This window comes from Heterodontus francisci, chromosome 18 (assembly GCF_036365525.1).
Source record: "Heterodontus francisci isolate sHetFra1 chromosome 18, sHetFra1.hap1, whole genome shotgun sequence".
Taxonomy (NCBI): domain Eukaryota; kingdom Metazoa; phylum Chordata; class Chondrichthyes; order Heterodontiformes; family Heterodontidae; genus Heterodontus; species Heterodontus francisci.
Window position 1 is genome coordinate 87,253,198 of NC_090388.1, and position 20,726 is coordinate 87,273,923.

A 20,726-nucleotide genomic window follows, 5' to 3' on the forward strand; every position below is an offset into this window, starting at 1 on the left:
GTTGGCTCTGCTGCACAAGGGAGGAGTAAAAAGTGTGGGGATGCAATAGTTATAGGGGATTCACTTGCAAGGGGAATAGATAGGCGTTTCTGTGGCCACAAACAAGACTCCAGGGTGGTATATTGCCTCCCTGGTGCTAGGGTCAAGGATGTCTCAGAGCAGTTACAGGACATTCTGAAGGGGGAGGGTCAGCAGCCAGTGGTCGTGGTACACATTGGTAGAAACAATGTAGGTAAAAAAAAGGATGAGGTCCCAAAGCAGAATATAGGGAGCTAGGAAGTAAGTTGAAAAGTGGGACCTCAAAGGTAGTGATCTCAGGATTACTACCAGTGCCACGTGCTAATCAGAGTAGTAATAGCAGGATATATCGGATGAATACGTGGCTGAAGAGATGGTGTGACGGGGAGGGTTTTAGATTTGTGGGACATTGGGACTGGTTTTGGGGGAGGCGGGACCAGTACAAACTACACGGGTTACACCTGGGCAGGATGTGGACTGATGTCCAAAGGGGAGTATTTGCTAGAGTGGTTGGGGAGGATTTAAATTAAAATGGCAGGGGGATGGGAACCTTTGCAAGGAGTCAGAGGAGGGGGAATCAAAGACAAGAACAAAAGACAGTAAGGGGAATAAGAAAAGTGATAGGCAGAGAAATCAAGGGCCAGAATCAAACAGGGCCGCAGTTAAAAATAGTGGGAAGCGTACAAGTAATGTTAAAAAGCCAAGCCTTAAGGCTTTGTGCCTTAACGTGTAGAGCATTAGCAATAAAGTGGATGAATTAATCGGACAAATAGATGTAAACGGGTATGATATAGTCAGGATTACGGAGACATGGCTGCAAGTGACCAGGGATGGGAAATGAACAACCAGGGATATTCAGTATTTAGGAAGGACAGACCAAAAGCAAAAGGTGATGGAGTTGCATTGCTGGTGAAAGAGGAAATTAACGCAATAGTGAGGAAGGATATTAGCTCTGACAATGTGGAATCTGTATGGGTAGAGCTGAGAAACACTAAGGGGCAAATATACAGCGATGATGTTAGGATCATCTTCCAAGATTTTATAGACTCTGGAACAATTCCTGCAGATTAGACGGTAGCTAATGTAACCCCACTATTTAAAAAGGGAGGTAGAGAGAAAGCAGGCAATTACAGACCAGTCAGCCTGATGTTGGTAGTGGGGAAAATTCTAGAGTCCATCATCAAAGATTTTATAGCAGATCACTTGGAGAACAGTGGTAGAATCGGTCAGAGTCAGCATGGATTTACAAAAGGGAAATCATGCTTGACAAATCTACTAGAATTCTTCGAGGATGTAACTAGTAGAGTTGATGAGGGGGAGCCAGTAGATGTGGTTTATTTGGACTTTCAGAAGGCTTTTGATAAAGTCCCACATAAGAGATTAGCGTGTAAAATTAAAGCACATGGGATTGGGGGTAGTGAATGGCGATGGATAGAAAATTGGTTGACAGCCAGGAAACAAAGTGTCGGAATAAATGGGTCTTTTTCTGAATGGCAGGCAGTGACTAGTGGGGTACTACAGGGATCGGTGCTAGGACCCCAGCTATTCACAATATATATTAATGATTTAGATGAGGGAACTAAATGTAATATCTCCACATTTGCAGATGACACAAAACTGGGTGGGAGGGTGAGTTGTGAGGACGATGCAGAGAGGCTTCAGGGTGATTTGGACAAGTTGAGTGAGTGGGCAAATTCATGGCAGATGCAATATAATGTGGGCAAGTGTGAGGTTATCCACGTTGGTAGCAAAAAGAGGAAGACAGATTATTATCTGAACGGCTATAAACGGAGAGACCTGGTTGTTCTAGTAGACCAGTTACTGAAGGTAAGCATGCAGGTGCCACAGGCAGTAAAAAAGGCAAATGGTATGTTGGCCTTCATAGCGAGAGGATTTGAGTACAGAAGCAGGGATGTCTTGCTGCAATTATACAGGGCCTTGGTGAGGCCACACGTGGAATATTGTGTGCAGTTTTATTCTCCTTATCTGAGGAAGGATGTTCTTGCTATAGAGGGAGTGCAGTGAAGATTTACCTGACTGATTCCTGGGATGGTGGGACTGATGTATGAGGAGAGATTGAGTCGGTTAGGATTATATTCGCTGGAGTTCAGAAGAATGAGGGGGGATCTCATAGAAACCTATAAAATTCTAACAGGACTTGACAGGGTAGATGCAGGAAGGATGTTCCCGATGGTGGGGGAGTCCATAACCAGGGGTCATAGTCTAAGGATACGGGGTAAACCATTCAGAACTGAGATGAGGAGAAATTTCTTCACCCAGAGAGTGGTGAACCTGTGGAATTCACGACCACAGAAAACAGTTGAGGGCAAAACATTGTATGTTTTCAAGAAGGGGTCAGATATCGCTCTTGGGTCTAAAGGGATCAAAGGGTATGGGGTGAAAGCAGGAACAGGTTACTGAGTTGGATGATCAGCCATGATTATAATGAATGGCGGAACAGGCTCCTAGGACCGAATGGCCTACTCCTGCTCCTATTTTCTATGTTTCTATCACATCACTAGTCAGATCCTGCCCATTATCCTGACTCTCTTCTCCTGCCGCTCACTCTGTTTCTTTACCAGGTCAATAAATTGCCTTCAATTCCATTGGCATCAACTTTTGCTAACAGTCTCTTATGAGGGACTTTATCAAATGCCTTCTGGAAGTCCACATATGTAATGTCCATAGACATTCCCCTCTCCAGTAATATAGTCACCGATTCAAAAAATTCAATCCGATTTGTCAGGCATGACCTACCCTTTATAAATCCATGATACTCTCTCAGTTCAGCTGAAAATGTTCAGTGTTCAGTCACTCTATCCTTCATTATAGACTTGAGTAATTACCCGACAACACGTCAGCATGTTCGGCTAACAGCTCTATAAATCCCTGCTTTCTCTTTACCTTTCTTAAATAGTGGACTGACATGCGTGATTTTCCCATCGAAAGGACTGGTTCCCAAATCGAGAGAACTTTGGAAGATTATAGTTAGGGCATCAACAATTTTCTCACTGCCTTCCTTTAAAACCCTGGGATGGAAACCTGCTCCTGGGGATTTGTCACTCTTTGCTGCCATTATTTTCTTCATTACTGTTACTATGTTACATCAGTTTGATGAGTTCCTGACCCTGATTCATTAATATTTCCCTGGGATTTCTGACATGCTGACCTCTTCCTGTGCTGTAAATACTGACACAAAGTAATTATTCGGCGTATCCGCCATTTCCTTATTTTTAGTGACAATATCACGTCTTCGGTTTTCTCGGGGCCGGTATTATCCATTACCACCCTCTCTTTTTTAAGAGAATTGTAAACAGTTCTTGGTTTTAATTTTGCTATCTCTTGCAGATTTTGTTGTGTGATTAACTTTAAGAGTAATGTACCTTCAAGATCTTAGTATGTTAATGAGCCAAATACCAGGATGCAGTCATGTGACTACATGCCAGAGTGTCTCTGCTACTGTAACACCTGGAGGCAAGTCATGTAAAGAGGTAGCTCAGCACTGTATATACTTGTTAGCTGTTAATAAACTGACATCTTCAACAAACTGAACTCCACACATCTCCTTTATGTTGCATCACACAACATAAAAAGCTCCTCATTTCAAGTTTCTTTCCATACTATTCATAGGCTCTATTTATAGCCTGTTATAGCCTGTACAGGCAATGGTCCCTTGTGTCTCGGGTAGTCCTTTGACTATTAAACTTTCTGCAAGGAATGATCTTAAATGTCTCAGGGATCACATTGCCTGTTACACCCTGTGTAGAGAATTGATCCCGGGCTCTGTTGATGGATTTGTTTCTGTGTTTTTATATTTTAGGATATTTTAAATCGTAAATTACTAAGACGGCCGCCTGAGAAACAAGTGAGTTAGTCCCTCGTGCAGATAGAATATAAGAATAAGAACATGAGAATATAAGAACTGAAACAGGAGTAGGCCATTCGGCCCCTCGAGCCTCACCTTCATCACAAATAGGAGACTCTTTATTCTGAAACTTTGCCCCCTAGTTCCAGATTGCCCCATGAGAAACATTCTGTCAGCATCCACCCTGTCAGACCCCCTCAGAATCTTATATCTTTCAATAAGATCATCTCTCATTCTTCTAAACACAAATGATTATAGGACAAACTGCTCAATCTATCCTCAATAAGACAACACATTTATACCGGCAATCAACCGAGTGAACTTTCTCTGAACTGACTCCAATGGAATTATATTCCTCCTTAAATAAGGAAAGTAAAATTCATCCACCTTGACACGATGTACAGAGTGACCCCTGTCCACACTGACCCTTTGTACAGAGTGACCCCTGTCCACACTGACCCTGTGTACAGAGTGACCCCTGTCCCCAGTGACCCGATGTACAGAATGACCCCTGTCCACACTGACCCTGTGTACAGAGTGACCCCTGTCCACTCTGACCATATGTACAAAGTGACCCCTGTCCCCACTGACCCTGTGTACAGAGTGACCCCTGTCCACACTAACCCTATGTACAGAGTGACCCCTGTCTACACTGACCCTGTGTACAGAGTGACCCCTGTCCACACTGACCCCGTTTACAGAGTGACCCCTGTCCACACTGACCCCGTTTACAGATTGACCCCTGTCCACACTGACCCCGTTTACAGAGTTACCCCTGTCCACACTGACCCTGTTTACAGAGTGACCCCTGTTTACACTGACCCTGTGTACAGAGTGACCCCTGTCCACACTGACCCTTTGTACAGAGTGACCCCTGTCCACACTAACCCTATGTACAGAGTGACCCCTGTCTACACTGACCCTGTGTACAGAGTGACCCCTGTCCACACTGGCCCCGTTTACAGAGTGACCCCTGTCCACACTGACCCTGTTTACAGAGTGACCCCTGTCCACACTGACCCTGTGTACAGAGTGACCCCTGTTCACACTGACCCCGTTTACAGAGTTACCCCTGTCCACACTGACCCTGTTTACAGAGTGACCCCTGTTCACACTGACCCTGTGTACAGAGTGACCCCAGTCCACACTGACCCTTTGTACAGAGTGACCCCTGTCCACACTGACCCTTTGTACAAAGTGACCCCTGTCCACACTGACCCTTTGTACAGAGTGACCCCTGTCCACACTGACCCTGTGTACAGAGTGACCCCTGTCTACACTGACCCTGTGTACAGAGTGACCCCTGTCCACACTGACCCTGTGTACAAAGTGACCCCTGTCCCCACTGACCCTGTGTACAGAGTGACCCCTGTCCACACTGACCCTGTGTACAAAGTGACCCCTGTCCCCACTGACCCTGTGTACAGAGTGACCCCTGTCCACACTGACCCTGTGTACAAAGTGACCCCTGTCCCCACTGACCCTGTGTACAAAGTGACCCCTGTCCACACTGACCCTGTGTACAAAGTGACCCCTGTCCACACTGACTCTGTGTACAGACTGTCTCCTATTTACAAACTGACTCTGTGCAGATGACAGATATCAGATTGATAATACAACTGAGAACCAGGAATTTCAGACATGAAGTAAAAAAAGAAATAAGAGAAGCAAGTAGAGATTATGAGAACGGACTGGAAACTAACATACATGTCTTGTACGTGAAAAATCGAAAATCTTGTACAGTGAAAGGGTGGTAAAAGGAGTGGTGCCAATTAGGGAACTAAAAAGGGAATTATGCATGGACGCAGAGGGCATGAATGAGGTTCGAAATGAGCAATTTGCATCTCTCTTTACCAAGGAAAAAGATGCTGCCCAAGTCATAGTGAAAGAAGAGATAGTTGAGACACTGGATGGGCTAAAATTTGGTGAAGAGCAGGGACTGGAAAGGCTGGCTGTACTTAAAGTGGATAAGTCACCAGGACCAGATGAGATTCATCCAAGGATACTGAGGGAAGTAAGGGTAGAAATTGCAGTGGCATAGATACAGGGAAACACCAGAGGACTGGAGAATTGCCAATGTTACAGCCTTGTTCAAGAAAGCTTGTAAAGACAAGCCCAGCAACTACAGGCCAGTCAGTTTAACCTCGGTGATGGGAAAACTTGTCGAAATGATAATTTGGAACAAAACTCACAGTCATTTGGACAAAAGTGGCTTAATTAAGGAAAGCCAGCATGGATTTATTAAGAGAAGTTCATGTTTAAATAGCTTGCTTGAGTCTTTTGATGAGGTAAGAGAGTTGGTTGATGAGGGTAATGCAGTTGATGTGGTGTATGTGGACTTCCAAAAGGTGTTTCAGAGTGCCACATAACAGGCTTATCAGAAGCATGGAAACCCATGGAATGAACAGGACAGTGAAAGCATGGATATGAAATTGGCTGTGTGACGAGGAACAGAGTGTAGTTGTGAATGGTGGTTTTTCTTACTGGAGGAAGGTATTGTGATGTTTGCTAGTGATTGATATTCAGACCACTTCTCCTCTTGATCTGTATTAATGACCTAGACTTGGGTGTACAGGGCACAAATGCAGAATTTGCACAAGAGCACAAAACATGGAAGTGTTGTGAACTGTGAGGAGGACAGTGATAAAATTGAAGAGGACGGAGACAGGCTGTTGGAATGGGCAGAAGTCTGACAGATGAAATTTAATGCTGAGAAGTGTGAACTGATACATTTTGGGAGGAAGAACGAGGAGAGGCAAAATAAAATCAAGGATATAATTCTATAGAGTGTGCTTGTGCAGAGGGACCTGGGGGGAATATGTGCACAAATCATTGAAGGTGGCAGGGTAGGTTAGAAAGTGGTTAATAAAGCATAGGGGATCCTGGGCTTTATAAATAGAGGCCTAGAGTACAAGAACAAGGGCATTATTATAAATCTGTATAAAATGCTGGTTCGACCTCAGATGGAGTATTATGTCCAATTCTAAGGATAACACTTTCGGAAGGAAGTGAAGGCATTAGAGAGGGAGCAGAAAAGATTAATAAGAATGATTTCAAGGATGAACGACGTCAGTAATGTGGATAGTTTGGTGAAGCAGGGGTTGTTCTCCTTGGGAAGGGAAGATGATGAGTGATTCATAGAAGTGTTCAAAATCATGAGGGGTCTGAACAGAGAAGAAAGGGAGAAACTGTTCCCATTGGTGGAAGGCTCCAGAATGAGAGGACACCGATTTAAGGTGAATGAAAAAAGAATGAACAGGGATGAGGAAATGCCTTTTTCCGCAGTGAATGGTTAGGATCTGGAATGCACTGTCTGAGAGTGTGGTGGAGACAGATTCAGTGAGTGTTTAGGATCTGGAATGCACTGCCTGAGAGTGTGGTGGAGGCAGATTCAGTGAGTGTTTAGGATCTGGAATGCACTGCCTGAGAGTATGGTGGAGGCAGATTCAGTGAGTGTTTAGGATCTGGAATGCACTGCCTGAGAGTGTGGTGGAGGCAGATTCAGTGAGTGTTTAGGATCTGGAATGCACTGCCTGAGAGTGTGGTGGAGGCAGATTCAGTGAGTGTTTAGGAAGTGAATGAACTGTCTGAGAGTGTGGTGGAGGCAGATTCAGTGAGTGTTTAGGATCTGGAATGCACTGCCTGAGAGTGTGGTGGAGGCAGATTCAGTGAGTGATTAGGATCTGGAATGCACTGTCTGAGAGTGTGGTGGAGGCAGATTCAGTGAGTGTTTAGGATCTGGAATGCACTGTCTAAGAGTGTGGTGGAGGCAGATTCAATCATGGCTTTCAAAAGGGAATTGGATAATTGTCGGAACAGGAAATATTTGCGGTACTACGAGGAAAAGGCAGGGAGTGTAAATAGCTGAGTTGTTCTTGCTGTGAGCCGGTACGGACACGTCAGGACAAATGTCTTCCTCTGTGCTGTAACCAGTCTATGACTCTCTGACTGTACCTGAGTCTTCTCCTGTTTAAAGGCAGCCCCTTGATCCTTTACAGTTTTGTCTGCCAATCTTTGATTCCACTTTGCCCCAGACAGATCTGTTCTCATCTCACTGAAATTGGCCGTCCTCCAATTAAGTATTGCTCTTTTCCTTTTCCATAACTAACCTAAAACTTTGATCACTGTTTCATAAATGTTCCCTGACAGACATTTGATCCACCTCATTTCCTAAAACCAGATCCGGCAGCGCCTCCTTCCTTGTTGGGCTGGAAACAAACTGATCTGGAAAATTCTCCTGGACACATTTCATAAAGTCTTCCCCATCTCTGCCCTTTACACTATTACTATCCCAGTCTATATTTGGATAATTAAAGTCCCCCATTATAACTGCTCTAGACTATTTGCGCATCTCTGTAATTTCCTTGTAAATTTGTTCCTGTATATCTTTACCACTATTTGGTGGCCGATGGAATACACACAATTGTTTAATGGTACGTCTACTATTTCTTAACAAACCAAATAGATTCTGTTCTTGACCCTCAGCTGTCTAATATTTCCCCCAAATCATTACTGACACCCCTCCTCCTTTCTTTCTTGCCACCGATCTTTCCTGAAAAGTTTCTGACATGCTGACCTCTTCCTCTGCTGTAAATACTGACGTAAAGTAATTATTCAACATATCCACCATTTCCTTATTTTCAGTGACAATATCACGTCTTCAGTTTTTAGGGTCCAGTATTATCCATTACCACCCTTTTTTTCTGAATAGATTTGTAAACAGTTTTTTGTTGTAATTTTTATATCCCTTGCAGATATTGTTGTGTGATTAACTTTAAGAGTAATGTACCTTTAAGATCTTAGTATGTTAATGAGACAAATACCAGGATGCAGTCATGTGACTACATGCCAGAGTGTCTCTGCTACTGTAACACCTGGAGGCAAGTCATGTAAAGAGGTAGCTCAGCACTGTATATACTTGTTAGCTGTTAATAAACTGTTTGAAATCTTCAACAAACTGAACTCCACACATCTCATTTATGTTGCATCACACAACATAAAAAGCTCCTCATTTCAAGTTTCTTTCCATACTATTCATAGGCTCTATTTATAGCCTGTTATAGCCTGTGCAGGCAATGGTCCCTTGTGTCTCGGGTAGTCCTTTGACTATTAAACTTTCTGCAAGGAATGATTTTAAATGTCTCAGGGAGCACATTGCCTGTTACACCCTGTGTAGAGAATTGATCCCGGGCTCTGTTGATGGATTTGTTTCTGTGTTTTTATATTTTAGGATATTTTAAATCGTAAATTACTAAGTCGGCCGCCTGAGAAACAAGTGAGTTAGTACCTCGTGCAGATAGAATATAAGAATAAGAACATGAGAATATAAGAACTGAAACAGGAGTAGGCCATTCGGCCCCTCGAGCCTCACCTTCATCACAAATAGGAGACTCTTTATTCTGAAACTTTGCCCCCCAGTTCCAGATTGCCCCATGAGAAACATTCTGTCAGCATCCACCCTGTCAGACCCCCTCAGAATCTTATATCTTTCAATAAGATCATCTCTCATTCTTCTAAACACAAATGATTATAGGACAAACTGCTCAATCTTATCCTCTCATAAGACAACACATTTATACCGGCAATCAACCGAGTGAACTTTCTCTGAACTGACTCCAATGGAATTATATTCCTACTTAAATAAGGAAAGTATAATTCATCCACCTTGACACTATGTACAGAGTGACCCCTGTCCACACTGACCCTGTGTACAGAGTGACCCCTGACCACACTGACCCTGTGTACAGAGTGACCCCTGTCCACATTGACCCTGTGTACAGAGTGGCCCCTGTCCACACTGACCCCGTGTACAGAGTGGCCCCTGTCCACACTGACCCCGTGTACACAGTGACCCCTGTCCACACTGACCCCGTGTACAGAGTGACCCCTGTCCACACTGACCCCGTGTACAGAGTGGCCCCTGTCCACACTGACCCTGTGTACACAGTGGCCCCTGTCCACACTGACCCCGTGTACACAGTGGCCCCTGTCCACACTGACCCCGTGTACACAGTGACCCCTGTCCACACTGACCCCGTGTACAGAGTGACCCCTGTCCACACTGACCCTGTGTACACAGTGGCCCCTGTCCACACTGACCCCGTGTACAGAGTGGCTCCTGTCCACACTGACCCCGTGTACACAGTGACCCCTGTCCACACTGACCCCATGTACAGAGTGACCCCTGTCCACACTGACCCTGCATACACAGTCACCCCTGTCCACACTGACCCCACGTCCACAGTGATCCCTGTCCACACTGACCCCATGTACAGAGTGACCCCTATCCACACTGACCCCGCGTACAGAGTGACCCCTGTCCACACTGACCCCGCGTACAGAGTGACCCCTGTCCACTCTGACCCCACGTACAGAGTGACCCATGTCCACCCTGAGCCCGCATACAGAGTGACCCCTGTCAACCCTGACCCCGCGTACAGAGTGTCCCCTGTCCACCCTGACCTCGCGTACAGAGTGACCGCTGTCCACCCTGACCCCACGTACAAAGTGACCCCTGTCCCCCCTGACCCCGCGTACAGAGTGACCCCTGTCCCCCCTGACCCCGCGTACAGAGTGACCCCTGTCCCCTCTGACCCCGCGTACAGAGTGACCCCTGACTCCGTGTAAAGAGTGACCCTTGTCCCCCCGACCCTGTGTTGAGAGTGACCCCTGTCCCCTCTGACCCTGTTTAGAGAGTGACCCCTGTCCCTTCTGACCCTGTGTACAGAGTGACCCCTGTCCACACTGTCCCTGTGTACAGAGTGACCCATGTCCACACTGACCCTGTGTACAGAGTGACCCTTCTTTGTATCCGCTCAATTTCAGTTTATTGCACTCTCACCTCTGAATCTGAAACCTGTGGGTTCAAGTTACACTGCCAGAATTGACCATCTAGGCTGACACTCTGGTGCCGTACTGACGGAGTGCTACATTGTTGGAGGGGCTGTCTTTCAGTCGACTTTGCCCTCTCTGACCTCATGGCACAATAAATATGGGAGTTGGCAATTTATCCCCAGTGTTCTGTCCAATATTTATCCCTCAAACATCACAAAAGCAGATTTTCTGGTCATTACAACATTGCTGCTTGTGGCAGCTTGCTGTGCCTAAATTATGTGCAGCCTTTTCCTCCGTTACAAGTGACTACACCTCAAATGTACCTCATTGGTTGAAAAGCACTTTGGGATGTCTAGTGGTTACAAAAATTTTGATATAAATACCGGTCTTTCTTATCATTTCTCTGACCCTCTGTGCAGATTAACCCCTGACCCCATTGATTCTTTGTACAGAATGAGCCCTGCTCCCAGTGATGCTGTGTACAGTTTTACCCTTCTCCTTAGTGATCAATTGTGAAGAGTGACTCCTGTCCACTTTGATCCTGTACACAGCATGACACCTACCTGCACTCTGTCCCTGTGTATTTTTTTTTATTCGCCCATGGATCTGAGTGTTCCTGGCTAGGCCAGCATTTGTTGCCCATCCCTAATTGCCCTTGAGAAGGTGGTGGTGAGCTGCCTTCTTGAACCACTGCAGTCCATTTGGGGTAGGTACACCCACAGTGCTGTTAGGAAGGGAGTTCCAGGATTTTGACCCAGCGACAGTGTAGGAACGGCGATATCGTTCCAAGTTAGGCTGGTGTGGGACTTGGAGGGGAACTTTCAAGTGATGGTGTTCCCATGTATCTGCTGCCCTTGTCCTTTGAGGTGCAAGAGGTTGCAGGTTTGGAAGGTGCTGTCAAAGGTGCTGGAACCTATTATTGAGGAAGTTTTAACAATGCATTTAGAAAATGATCTTATGATCAGACAAAGTCAACAGGGTTTTACGAAAGGGAAATCATGCTTGACAAACTTATTAGAGTTTTTTGAAGATGTAACAAGCAGGGAAGATAATGGGGAACCAGCAGATGTAATATACTTGAATTTCCAAAAGGCATTCAATTAAGTGCCACACAGAACGTTAATGGGCAAGATAAGGGCTTATGGATTTGGGGTAATATATTAGCATGGATAGAGCGTTGGTTAATAGACAGGAAGCAGAGAGTAGGGGTAGCCGGGGCATTTTCAAGTTGGCAGGCAGTAAATAGTGGAGTGCCGCAAGGATCAGTGCTGGGGCCTCAGCTATTTACAATCTATATTCATGACTTGGATGAAGAGACCGAGAGTAATGTATCTACGTTTGCTGATGATACAAAGGTAGGTGTCATGTCAGCTGTGGGAAGGACACAGAGAGACTGCAACAAGATATAGACAGGTTAAGTGAGTGGGCAACGAGATGGCAAATGGAGTATAATGAAGGGAAGTGTGAAATTATTCACTTTGGTCATAAAAGTAGAAAAGCACAATCTTTTTTAAAAGGTGTGAAACTTGAGTGTCGATGTTCAAAGAAACTTGGGTGCGCTTGTACAGGGAACACAGAAAGTTAGCATGCAGGTACAGCAAACAATGAGGAAGGCAAATGATATGTTGTCCTTTATTGCAAGGGGATTGGAGTACAAGAAAAAAAGAGGCCTTGCTACAATTGTCGAGGGTTTTGGTTGGACCACACCTGGAGTACTGTGTGCAGTTTTGGTCTCCACATTTAAGAAAGAATACGCTTGCATTGGAGGTGGTACAGAAACGTTTCAGTAGATTGGTCCCTGGTATAAGATGGTTGTCTCTGGAGCTGGCAAGCAACCCACATGGGTTTGCTTGGCATTCTCCCCATGTGGCAACAGGCCTGCTGGGCTAATACCAGCAGAGGCAAGATGAGACCTTTAATTGGGCATTAATTGCTTACTTTAGGGTCTCAATTGGCTGTGGGGCGGGAAAGCCAATCACAGACCTTCCCACCCTGGACCTAATTAGAGTGGAGGTGGGAAGCTGGCGGGGTTTTTCCCCACCTCCAAAGTTGCCGGGAACAAAACTACACCCAATGTGTGTGGTGTCAGTGTGCTGTGCGTTTCAGGGAAATAATCTGACCTCTGACTCATTGCGTTGCATACTCCAGGAGGAACGTGAGGCCTACCAGAAAGGGAACGTCAGATCCATCACAAGTCAGCTCCTGGCCAAGGCTGAACCTCAAGTCACTGGACCATCACACGGATTGAAGAGACAGGTAAGGACTAGGTGTGGGGGTGGGGGACATTGTCTGTATTTGGGGGCACAGTGTGTGTGTGTATGTGTGTGGGAGTGTGTGTGGGGGGGGGAACAATGTGTGTGTGTGAGTTTGGGGGTGATTGTGTGTGGGGAGGAACAATATCTGGGGGCATGGAAGTGTGTCGGGGGGCATTGCAAGCTTGGAGGACTGTTTGACAGTACATTAGGTGGGTACTGTAGGTGTTTTGGGGTGGTAATGGTGCATAGGGTGTGCGGGGTACAGTGGGTACAGGTTGTTCAATGGGTGGGGTGTACAGTGAGTGGGGGTACAGGGGTTTGGGTGTACGATGAGTCAGCTGTACAGTGAGTGGGCATACAGGGGCGTGGGGTTCAGTGGGTGGAGGTTTCAGTTGGTATTGGGAACTCTGGTTGTGTTTCCAGTGGGTTTGGGGGGGGCACAGTGGGTCAGGCGTACTGTGGGTGGTGGTGGTACAGTAGGTGGGGGTACAGTGGGTGGGTATACAGTGGGTGGGGGGATCGTGGGTGAGGATACAGTGGATGAGGGTTTCAGTGAGTGGGGGTACAGTGGGTGAGGGTTACAATGGGTGAGGGTTTCAGTGGGTGGGGATACAGTGGGTGAGGGTTACAATGGGTGAGGGTTAGAATGGGTGGGGTTTACAATGGGTGAGGGTTTCAGTGAGTGGGGGTACAGTGGGTGAGGGTTACAATGGGTGAGGGTTACAATGGGTGAGGGTTTCAGTGAGTGGGGGTACAGTGGGTGGGGGTTACAATGGGTGAGGGTTACAATGGGTGAGGGTTACAATGGGTGAGGGTTTCAGTGAGTGGGGGTACAGTGGGTGAGGGTTACAATGGGTGAGGGTTTCAGTGAGTGGGGGTACAGTGGGTGAGGGTTACAATGGGTGAGGGTTTCAGTGAGTGGGGGTACAGTGGGTGAGGGTTACAATGGGTGAGGGTTTCAGTGAGTGGGGGTGCAGTGGGTGAGGGTTACAATGGGTGAGGGTTACAATGGGTGAGGGTTACAATGGGTGAGGGTTTCAGTGAGTGGGGGTGCAGAGGGTGAGGGTTACAATGGGTGAGGGTTACAATGGGTGAGGGTTACAATGGGTGAGGGTTTCAGTGAGTGGGGGTACAGTGAGTGAGGGTTACAATGGGTGAGGGTTTCAGTGAGTGGGGGTGCAGTGGGTGAGGGTTACAATGGGTGAGGGTTACAATGGGTGAGGGTTACAATGGGTGAGGGTTTTAGTGAGTGGGGGTACAGTGAGTGAGGGTTACAATGGGTGAGGGTTTCAGTGAGTGGGGGTACAGTGGGTGAGAGTTACAATGGGTGAGGGTTACAATGGGTGAGGGTTTCAGTGAGTGGGGGTACAGTGGGTGAGGGTTACAATGGGTGAGGGTTTCAGTGAGTGGGGGTACAGTGGGTGAGGGTTACAATGGGTGAGGGTTACAATGGGTGAGGGTTTCAGTGAGTGGGGGTACAGTGGGTGAGGGTTACAATGGGTGAGGGTTACAATGGGTGAGGGTTTCAGTGAGTGGGGGTACAGTGGGTGAGGGTTACAATGGGTGAGGGTTACAATGGGTGAGGGGTACAGTGGGTGAGGGTTACAATGGGTGAGGGTTTCAGTGAGTGGGGGTACAGTGGGTCAGGGTTATAATGGGTGAGGGTTGCAATGGGTGAGGGTTTCAGTGGGTGGGGGTACAGTGGGTGGGGATACAGTGGATGAAGGCTTCAGTGAGTGGGGGTACAGTGGGTGAGGGTTACAATGGGTGAGGGTTTCAGTGAGTGGGGGTACAGTGGGTGAGGGTTACAATGGGTGAGGGTTTCAGTGAGTGGGGGTACAGTGGGTGAGGGTTACAATGGGTGGGGTTTACAATGGGTGAGGGTTTCAGTGAGTGGGGGTACAGTGAGTGGGGGTACAGTGGGTGAGGGTTACAATGGGTGAGGGTTTCAGTGAGTGGGGGTACAGTGAGTGGGGGTACAGTGAGTGGGGGTACAGTGGGTGAGGGTTACAATGGGTGAGGGTTTCAGTGAGTGGGGGTACAGTGGGTGAGGGTTACAATGGGTGAGGGATACAATGGGTGAGGGTTACAATGGGTGGGGTTTACAGTGGGTGAGGGTTTCAGTGAGTGGGGGTACAGTGAGTGGGGGTACAGTGGGTGAGGGTTTCAGTGAGTGGGGGTACAGTGGGTGATAGTGCAGTTGGGTGGACTGAGTGCCCTGAGTCCATGTTCAATTTGCTTTATTTTTTCCCTGCACAATCCATTGAATTGAGCTCAATAATTGGAAAGCTGAAGGAGTGAACAATTGGAACTTCAATGGATCCAATGGGTACAGTGTAACTAATGATAACAAACCTACTTGCTGGAACATCCTACCTAAAAAATCTGAGATTCTATTTATCTAATAATTGACAGATTATCAGTAGTTTGAGGAATGGGAACTTTTATAGCTTTGTCACATCATCAATTCCAGAAGGCTTTTCAGACCAAGGACAGTAGGTGATACAAATTGTAAGCCTATTCAGGAACTGAGAGCTCTGGGCGGACAGGTGGTAAGGGGTGTGGGTGGTTCCCACTCTTCATGTTTTATTTAAAATGATGAGTTAACCCCTGAGTGTTTTACTTGCCAGTGACAGGTTTTCTTGTAGATTTAAATCAGATGATCAACTACTTATCAAACAATATTCATTCCCTGAAATGTTTGTAACACCACTCATGCATGCATTCATTCTTACATGCACTGTAGTTGGATAGAAGGTAAAAGGTAAATCTGTTGAATCTTCTAAGTAAGACAATCTCTTTTTAAAGACATTGGCCAGGGTGTTTGTAGTCTTGAACTTGTTGAGCTGTTGCAGATTTCTGGTGGTTAAGATTTTAGACTGCAGGTGGCGGTCACTTTCAGTTCTCTCCTACAAAAAGTTGAAGTGTAGAATTATTAGCAGGGCTGCTTCTTGTTTTCACAACCCCTGGCTAGATCCCTTCTATGATATGTCTGTGATCTCTCTGTTTCTACAGAGGGTTACTTTTTGAGGTCACAATTCATCATATTAGCATTTCTGGTACCTGACACATGGTCTTCTCCCCTTGTGTGACCACACAATAGATCAGGATGTGGAATCCATGGCCATCCATTAATGTCTGGATGAGTATTATTCTATTATGATGTGTCTACTTCACACCTTCTTTATCTCAGAAGAAATCCATTCAACTCAGAAATGTTTCTTGATGTTTTCAGGATGGGTGTAGTCGACGTCTCTTAGTCTGGAATATACCCTTTTTTCATTTTGAGACAGTGAGGCAAGTTTCGAATACACAGGCCAGGTCATCTGACCTTCAGTGGCCATTTTGCAGCATATTGTCCACTTTTTTAAAGGAATAGTCAATTTCAAAGATATCGTGTTGAATAACGTTCGCATCTTGAAAGTAGGAATATAATATGTCTTACTGGGAACGACACGCCCTCACCACATGAAAAGAATGGTATCTTGATGTGATTTTTTTTTGCATTGGGCCACATCGTGTGCTCGCCCTGACATTGGGTTTCGTGGCGGGGGTGTGCTGGAGAATTGGAGCTGCAGCAGCCACCATGGAACCCAAGATTGCCGGGTCTGATCTTCCTGGCGGATGGAAGCTCTGGGAGGGCCCCTCCGCCGCTCTGCGATGGAACCCTGGCTTAAATATTTAAAATAACTGTCAGCATATATTAGCACGTCATCCACCGTGATCTTCCCAACCGATCCCGATCTTTAGTTCAACATGCAGCACTCACGCACCTTCGCTTTCTCGTCCAGGAGAAGCTGGTGCCACCAAGAAGGTCACAGCTGCATTCTGAGTATAGATGGAAAGGAAAGGGTTGCGTGTAAGGATAAGGGGGGTATGGGGGAAACTCTGTAATATTTTGTGTATATGGGGAGGGGGGGGGAGCGGGGGGCAACTCTGCATTTTGTTTGAAGGGCTGGCAGCCTTTTATAAATGGTGCCAGCACCTGCTCATGTATCAGATGATGCTGTTCGTGGCATTGTTGAGGCCGCCCCTGCCATGTGGTTGGTGGGGGGGCAGCTGCCATCAATATGCTAAGTGCCTGCCCACCGCAGAATCGCGGCGGTGCAGGTCCCGTGCAGGGTGGCCACCATTTTCTGCATCCGCTGCTGCTCCTGGCAGTGGGACAAGAAGATCCAGCCCATTGTTTTCAGGGTAAAGTAAGAGAAACATGAACAGACATTCTGCACTCATTTTGACATCCACACCTCAATCTTACAACTACTGCAGTTGACATTATCTTCAACAGCTATTTCCCGTTCAGGTCTGAGTTTCTCATCACCTTTTTTTTTTAAGATGAGGTGCAATTATAGTTTAATTTCTTCTTTTTGGTGTTGAAGTTTGGCCTTAGGAAGGTTTCTGTTTAGAAAACTTGGTGCTATCGATTCCCCACTTTTAAGTCTCAGTTATGTGGTCATAGAGTCCTAGAGTTATACAGCACGGAAACAGGCCCATCGGCCCATCATGTCCTTGCCAGCCATCAAGCATCTATCTATTCTAATCCCATTTTCCAGCACTTGGCCCGTAGCCTTGTATGCTATGGTGTTTCAAGTGCTCATCTAAATACTTCTTAAATGTTGTGAGGGTTCCTGCCTCTACCACCTCTTCAGGCAGTGTGTTCCAGATTCCACCCACCCACTGGGTGAAATTCTTTTTCTTCAGATGGATGTAGTTGATGCCTCTTAGTCTGGAATATATCCTTTTGTCATTTTGAGACAGTGAGGCAAGTTTCAAATACACAGGCCAGGTCATCTGACCTTCAGTAGCCATTTTGCACCACATTGTCCACTCTTTTAAAGCAAAGATCAATTTCAAAGATTCCACATTAAATAAAGTTCATTTCTTAAAAGTAGGAATATGATATGTCTTTACTGGGCATGACAGTACACAAAGCTTTAATGGTGGCAGGACATGTTGAGAAGGCTGTTAAAACAGATCTTTTACTCTATAACAGAGGCATAGCAAAGAATTGCAAGAAAGTTATGCTAAACCTTGAGCAAGCACTGGTTAGGCCTCAGCTAGATTCTGGGCCCCACACTTTAGAAAGGATGTGAAGCCCTTGGAGAGGGTGCAGAGGAGATTTACCAGAATGGTTTCAGGGTTGAAGGAACGCTATTTAGTGGAGAGCCTGGAGAAACGGATTTTTCTCCTTACAGTAGTGAAAGTTATGGGAAATTTTGATAGAGGTGTTCAAAATTATGAAGGGTTTTGACAGTAAGTAAAGAGAAACTTTCCATTGGCAGAAGCGTTGATAACCAGAGGATACAGATTTAAGGTGATTACTGAAAGAAGCAGAGGTGAGATGAGGAAAATAGTTTTACACAATGAGTTGTTACGATCTGAAATCCACTGCCTGAAAGAGCAGAGGAAGCAGATTCAATAGTAACTTTCAAAAGGAAATCGGATAAATACTTGAAGAGGACATTTTTGCAAGGCTGTGGGGAATGAGCCAGGGAGTGGGACTAATTGGATAGCTTTACCAAAGAGGAACAGTTGGCCGAATGGCCTCCTTCTTTATATCATTCTATGTTTCTGGTTAATGATTGGAGAATTTTAATTATCCTAAAGTATACTGAAGGAAGTGAAAGGGTTGTGGTCAGAATGGAGGGGGAATCCCGGAATGGGAAGCGATCTAGGAATGGGGAGGGGTGTCCAGAATAGGCGATGGATTTTAAAATTCTGAGCGTTTCCAGGAATAGGGAGCGAATCCTACAATGATAAAAGAATTCTTGAATGGGAAAGATTCTTAGAATGGAAAGTGATCCTGGAATTGGAAGGGGATCCTGGAATAAAAATGAAAGTCTTGCAGAAATATAGCACCTTTCACGACCTCAGGACTTCCCAAAGCATTTTCCAGCCAATGAAGTACTTTTGAAATGTAATAACTGTTATAATGATGAAATGCAGCAGGCAATTTGCACACAGCAAGATCCCACAAACAACAATGTGATAATGACCAGATAATCTGTTTTCCTCATATTGATTGAGGCATAAATATTGCCCAGAACACTGAGGGTAACTCCCCTGGATTTCTTTGAAATTGTGCTATTGGATCTGAACGGGCAGACAGGGCTTCGGTTTAACATCTGAAAGACGGCACATCTCGACAGAGCAGCACTCCCTCAGTACTGCAATGGAGTGTCAGCCGAGACTTCTGTGCTCAAGGCCTGTGTGGGACTTGAACCTGGAACCTTGTCAGTTGGTGAGAGTGCGACTCAGCTGAGCCATGGGTGACAAAGAAATATTGGAATCGGAAGTAGATCTTTAAATAAGGAAGTGGTCCTGGAATGGAAAGAGGATTCTGGATTGGGATGATGTTTCTGGAATAAGGATGTGTTCCTGGAATGAAAAGGAGATCATGGTATGGGTAGCGAATCCTAGACTGGGGTGGAGATTGTGGGAGGGTTTCCTCAAGGGATCCTGGAATGGGAATCATGGAATGGGGAAGAGATCTTGGACTGTGGAGGGGTTTCTAGAATAGGAAATCCTTGAATGGGCAACGGAATCTGGAACATGGAAGGGATTTGGAATGGGGAAAGGTTCCTTCAATGGGGAGGCCCTCAAAATTTCCTAATTTCAATCAGATCTCCCCTCAGCCTTCTCTGTTCCAAGGAGAACAACCCCAGTCTATCCAATCTTTCCTCATAGCTGCATTAACCCCCAATACCCATCGCACTAGCTCGCCCCCAGTAACCAAAATTACCCCAATGCCCCACAGTCCTGTGTAACCCCAAGTAAACCCCATCCCCATCATCCTCCTTAATCCTCCAGTAAACCCCAACCCCACCATGCTGGGTAACCCCCCAGTAAACCCCACCCCCACCATCCTCCATAATCCCCCAGTAAACGCCTCCTTCCACCCCCTGAGTAATCCTCCAGTAACATCACCCTGCGCAACACCCCAACCCTCACCCTGTTCCCTGAGTACCTCCCATAGTAATCCTCCCCTCTCACCCTGTGTAATAACCAGTGACACCCTCCCCCATTGTAATAACCAGTAACCCCTCCCCCACCCTGTGTAATAACGAGTGACCCCATCACCCACCCTGTGTAATAACCAGTGATCCCTCCCCCACCCTGTGTAATAACGAGTGACCCCCTCACCCACCCTGTGTAATAACCAGTAACCCCTCCCCACCCTGTGTAATAACCAGTGACCCCCTCACCCACCCTGTGTAATAACCAGTAACCCCTCCCTACCCTGTGTAATAACCAGTGACCCCCTTCCCCACCCTGTGTAATAACCAGTAACCCCTCCCTACCCTGTGTAATAACCAGTGACCCCCTCACCCACCCTGTGTAATAACCAGTAACCCCTCCCTACCCTGTGTAATAACCAGTGACCCCCTTCCCCACCCTGTGTATTACCCAGTGACCCCTCCTCCACCCTGTGTAATAACCAGTGATCCCCCTCCCCCACCCTGTGTAATACCCAGTAACCCCCTCCCCCACCCTGTGTAATACCCAGTGACCCCCTCCCCCACCCTATTTGATAACCAGTGACCCCATCCCGCACCCTGTGTAATACAGTGACACACTCCCCCACCCTGTGTAATACCCAGTGACCCCCTCCCCCACCCTGTGTAATACCCGGTGACGCCCTCCCCCACCCTGTGTAATACCCAGTGATCCCCTCCCCCACCCTGTGTAATAGCCAGTGACCCCCTCCCCCACCCTGTGTAATACCCAGTGATCCCCTCCCCCACCCTGTGTAA

At 46.5% G+C, this 20,726-nt stretch overlaps 1 protein-coding gene across 6 annotated transcripts in view; it reads left to right on the forward strand.

The window, feature by feature from the left end:
* Positions 1–20,726, forward strand: part of LOC137379759 (protein-methionine sulfoxide oxidase mical3a-like) — a 1,360,716-nt gene that overhangs the window by 942,452 nt on the left and 397,538 nt on the right. For all 6 annotated transcript variants that reach the window (XM_068051091.1, XM_068051094.1, XM_068051095.1 and 3 more), the window contains exon 15: positions 12,866–12,973. In XM_068051091.1, the coding sequence (XP_067907192.1) occupies positions 12,866–12,973 (108 nt within the window). The remainder of the gene's footprint in view (positions 1–12,865; positions 12,974–20,726) is intronic.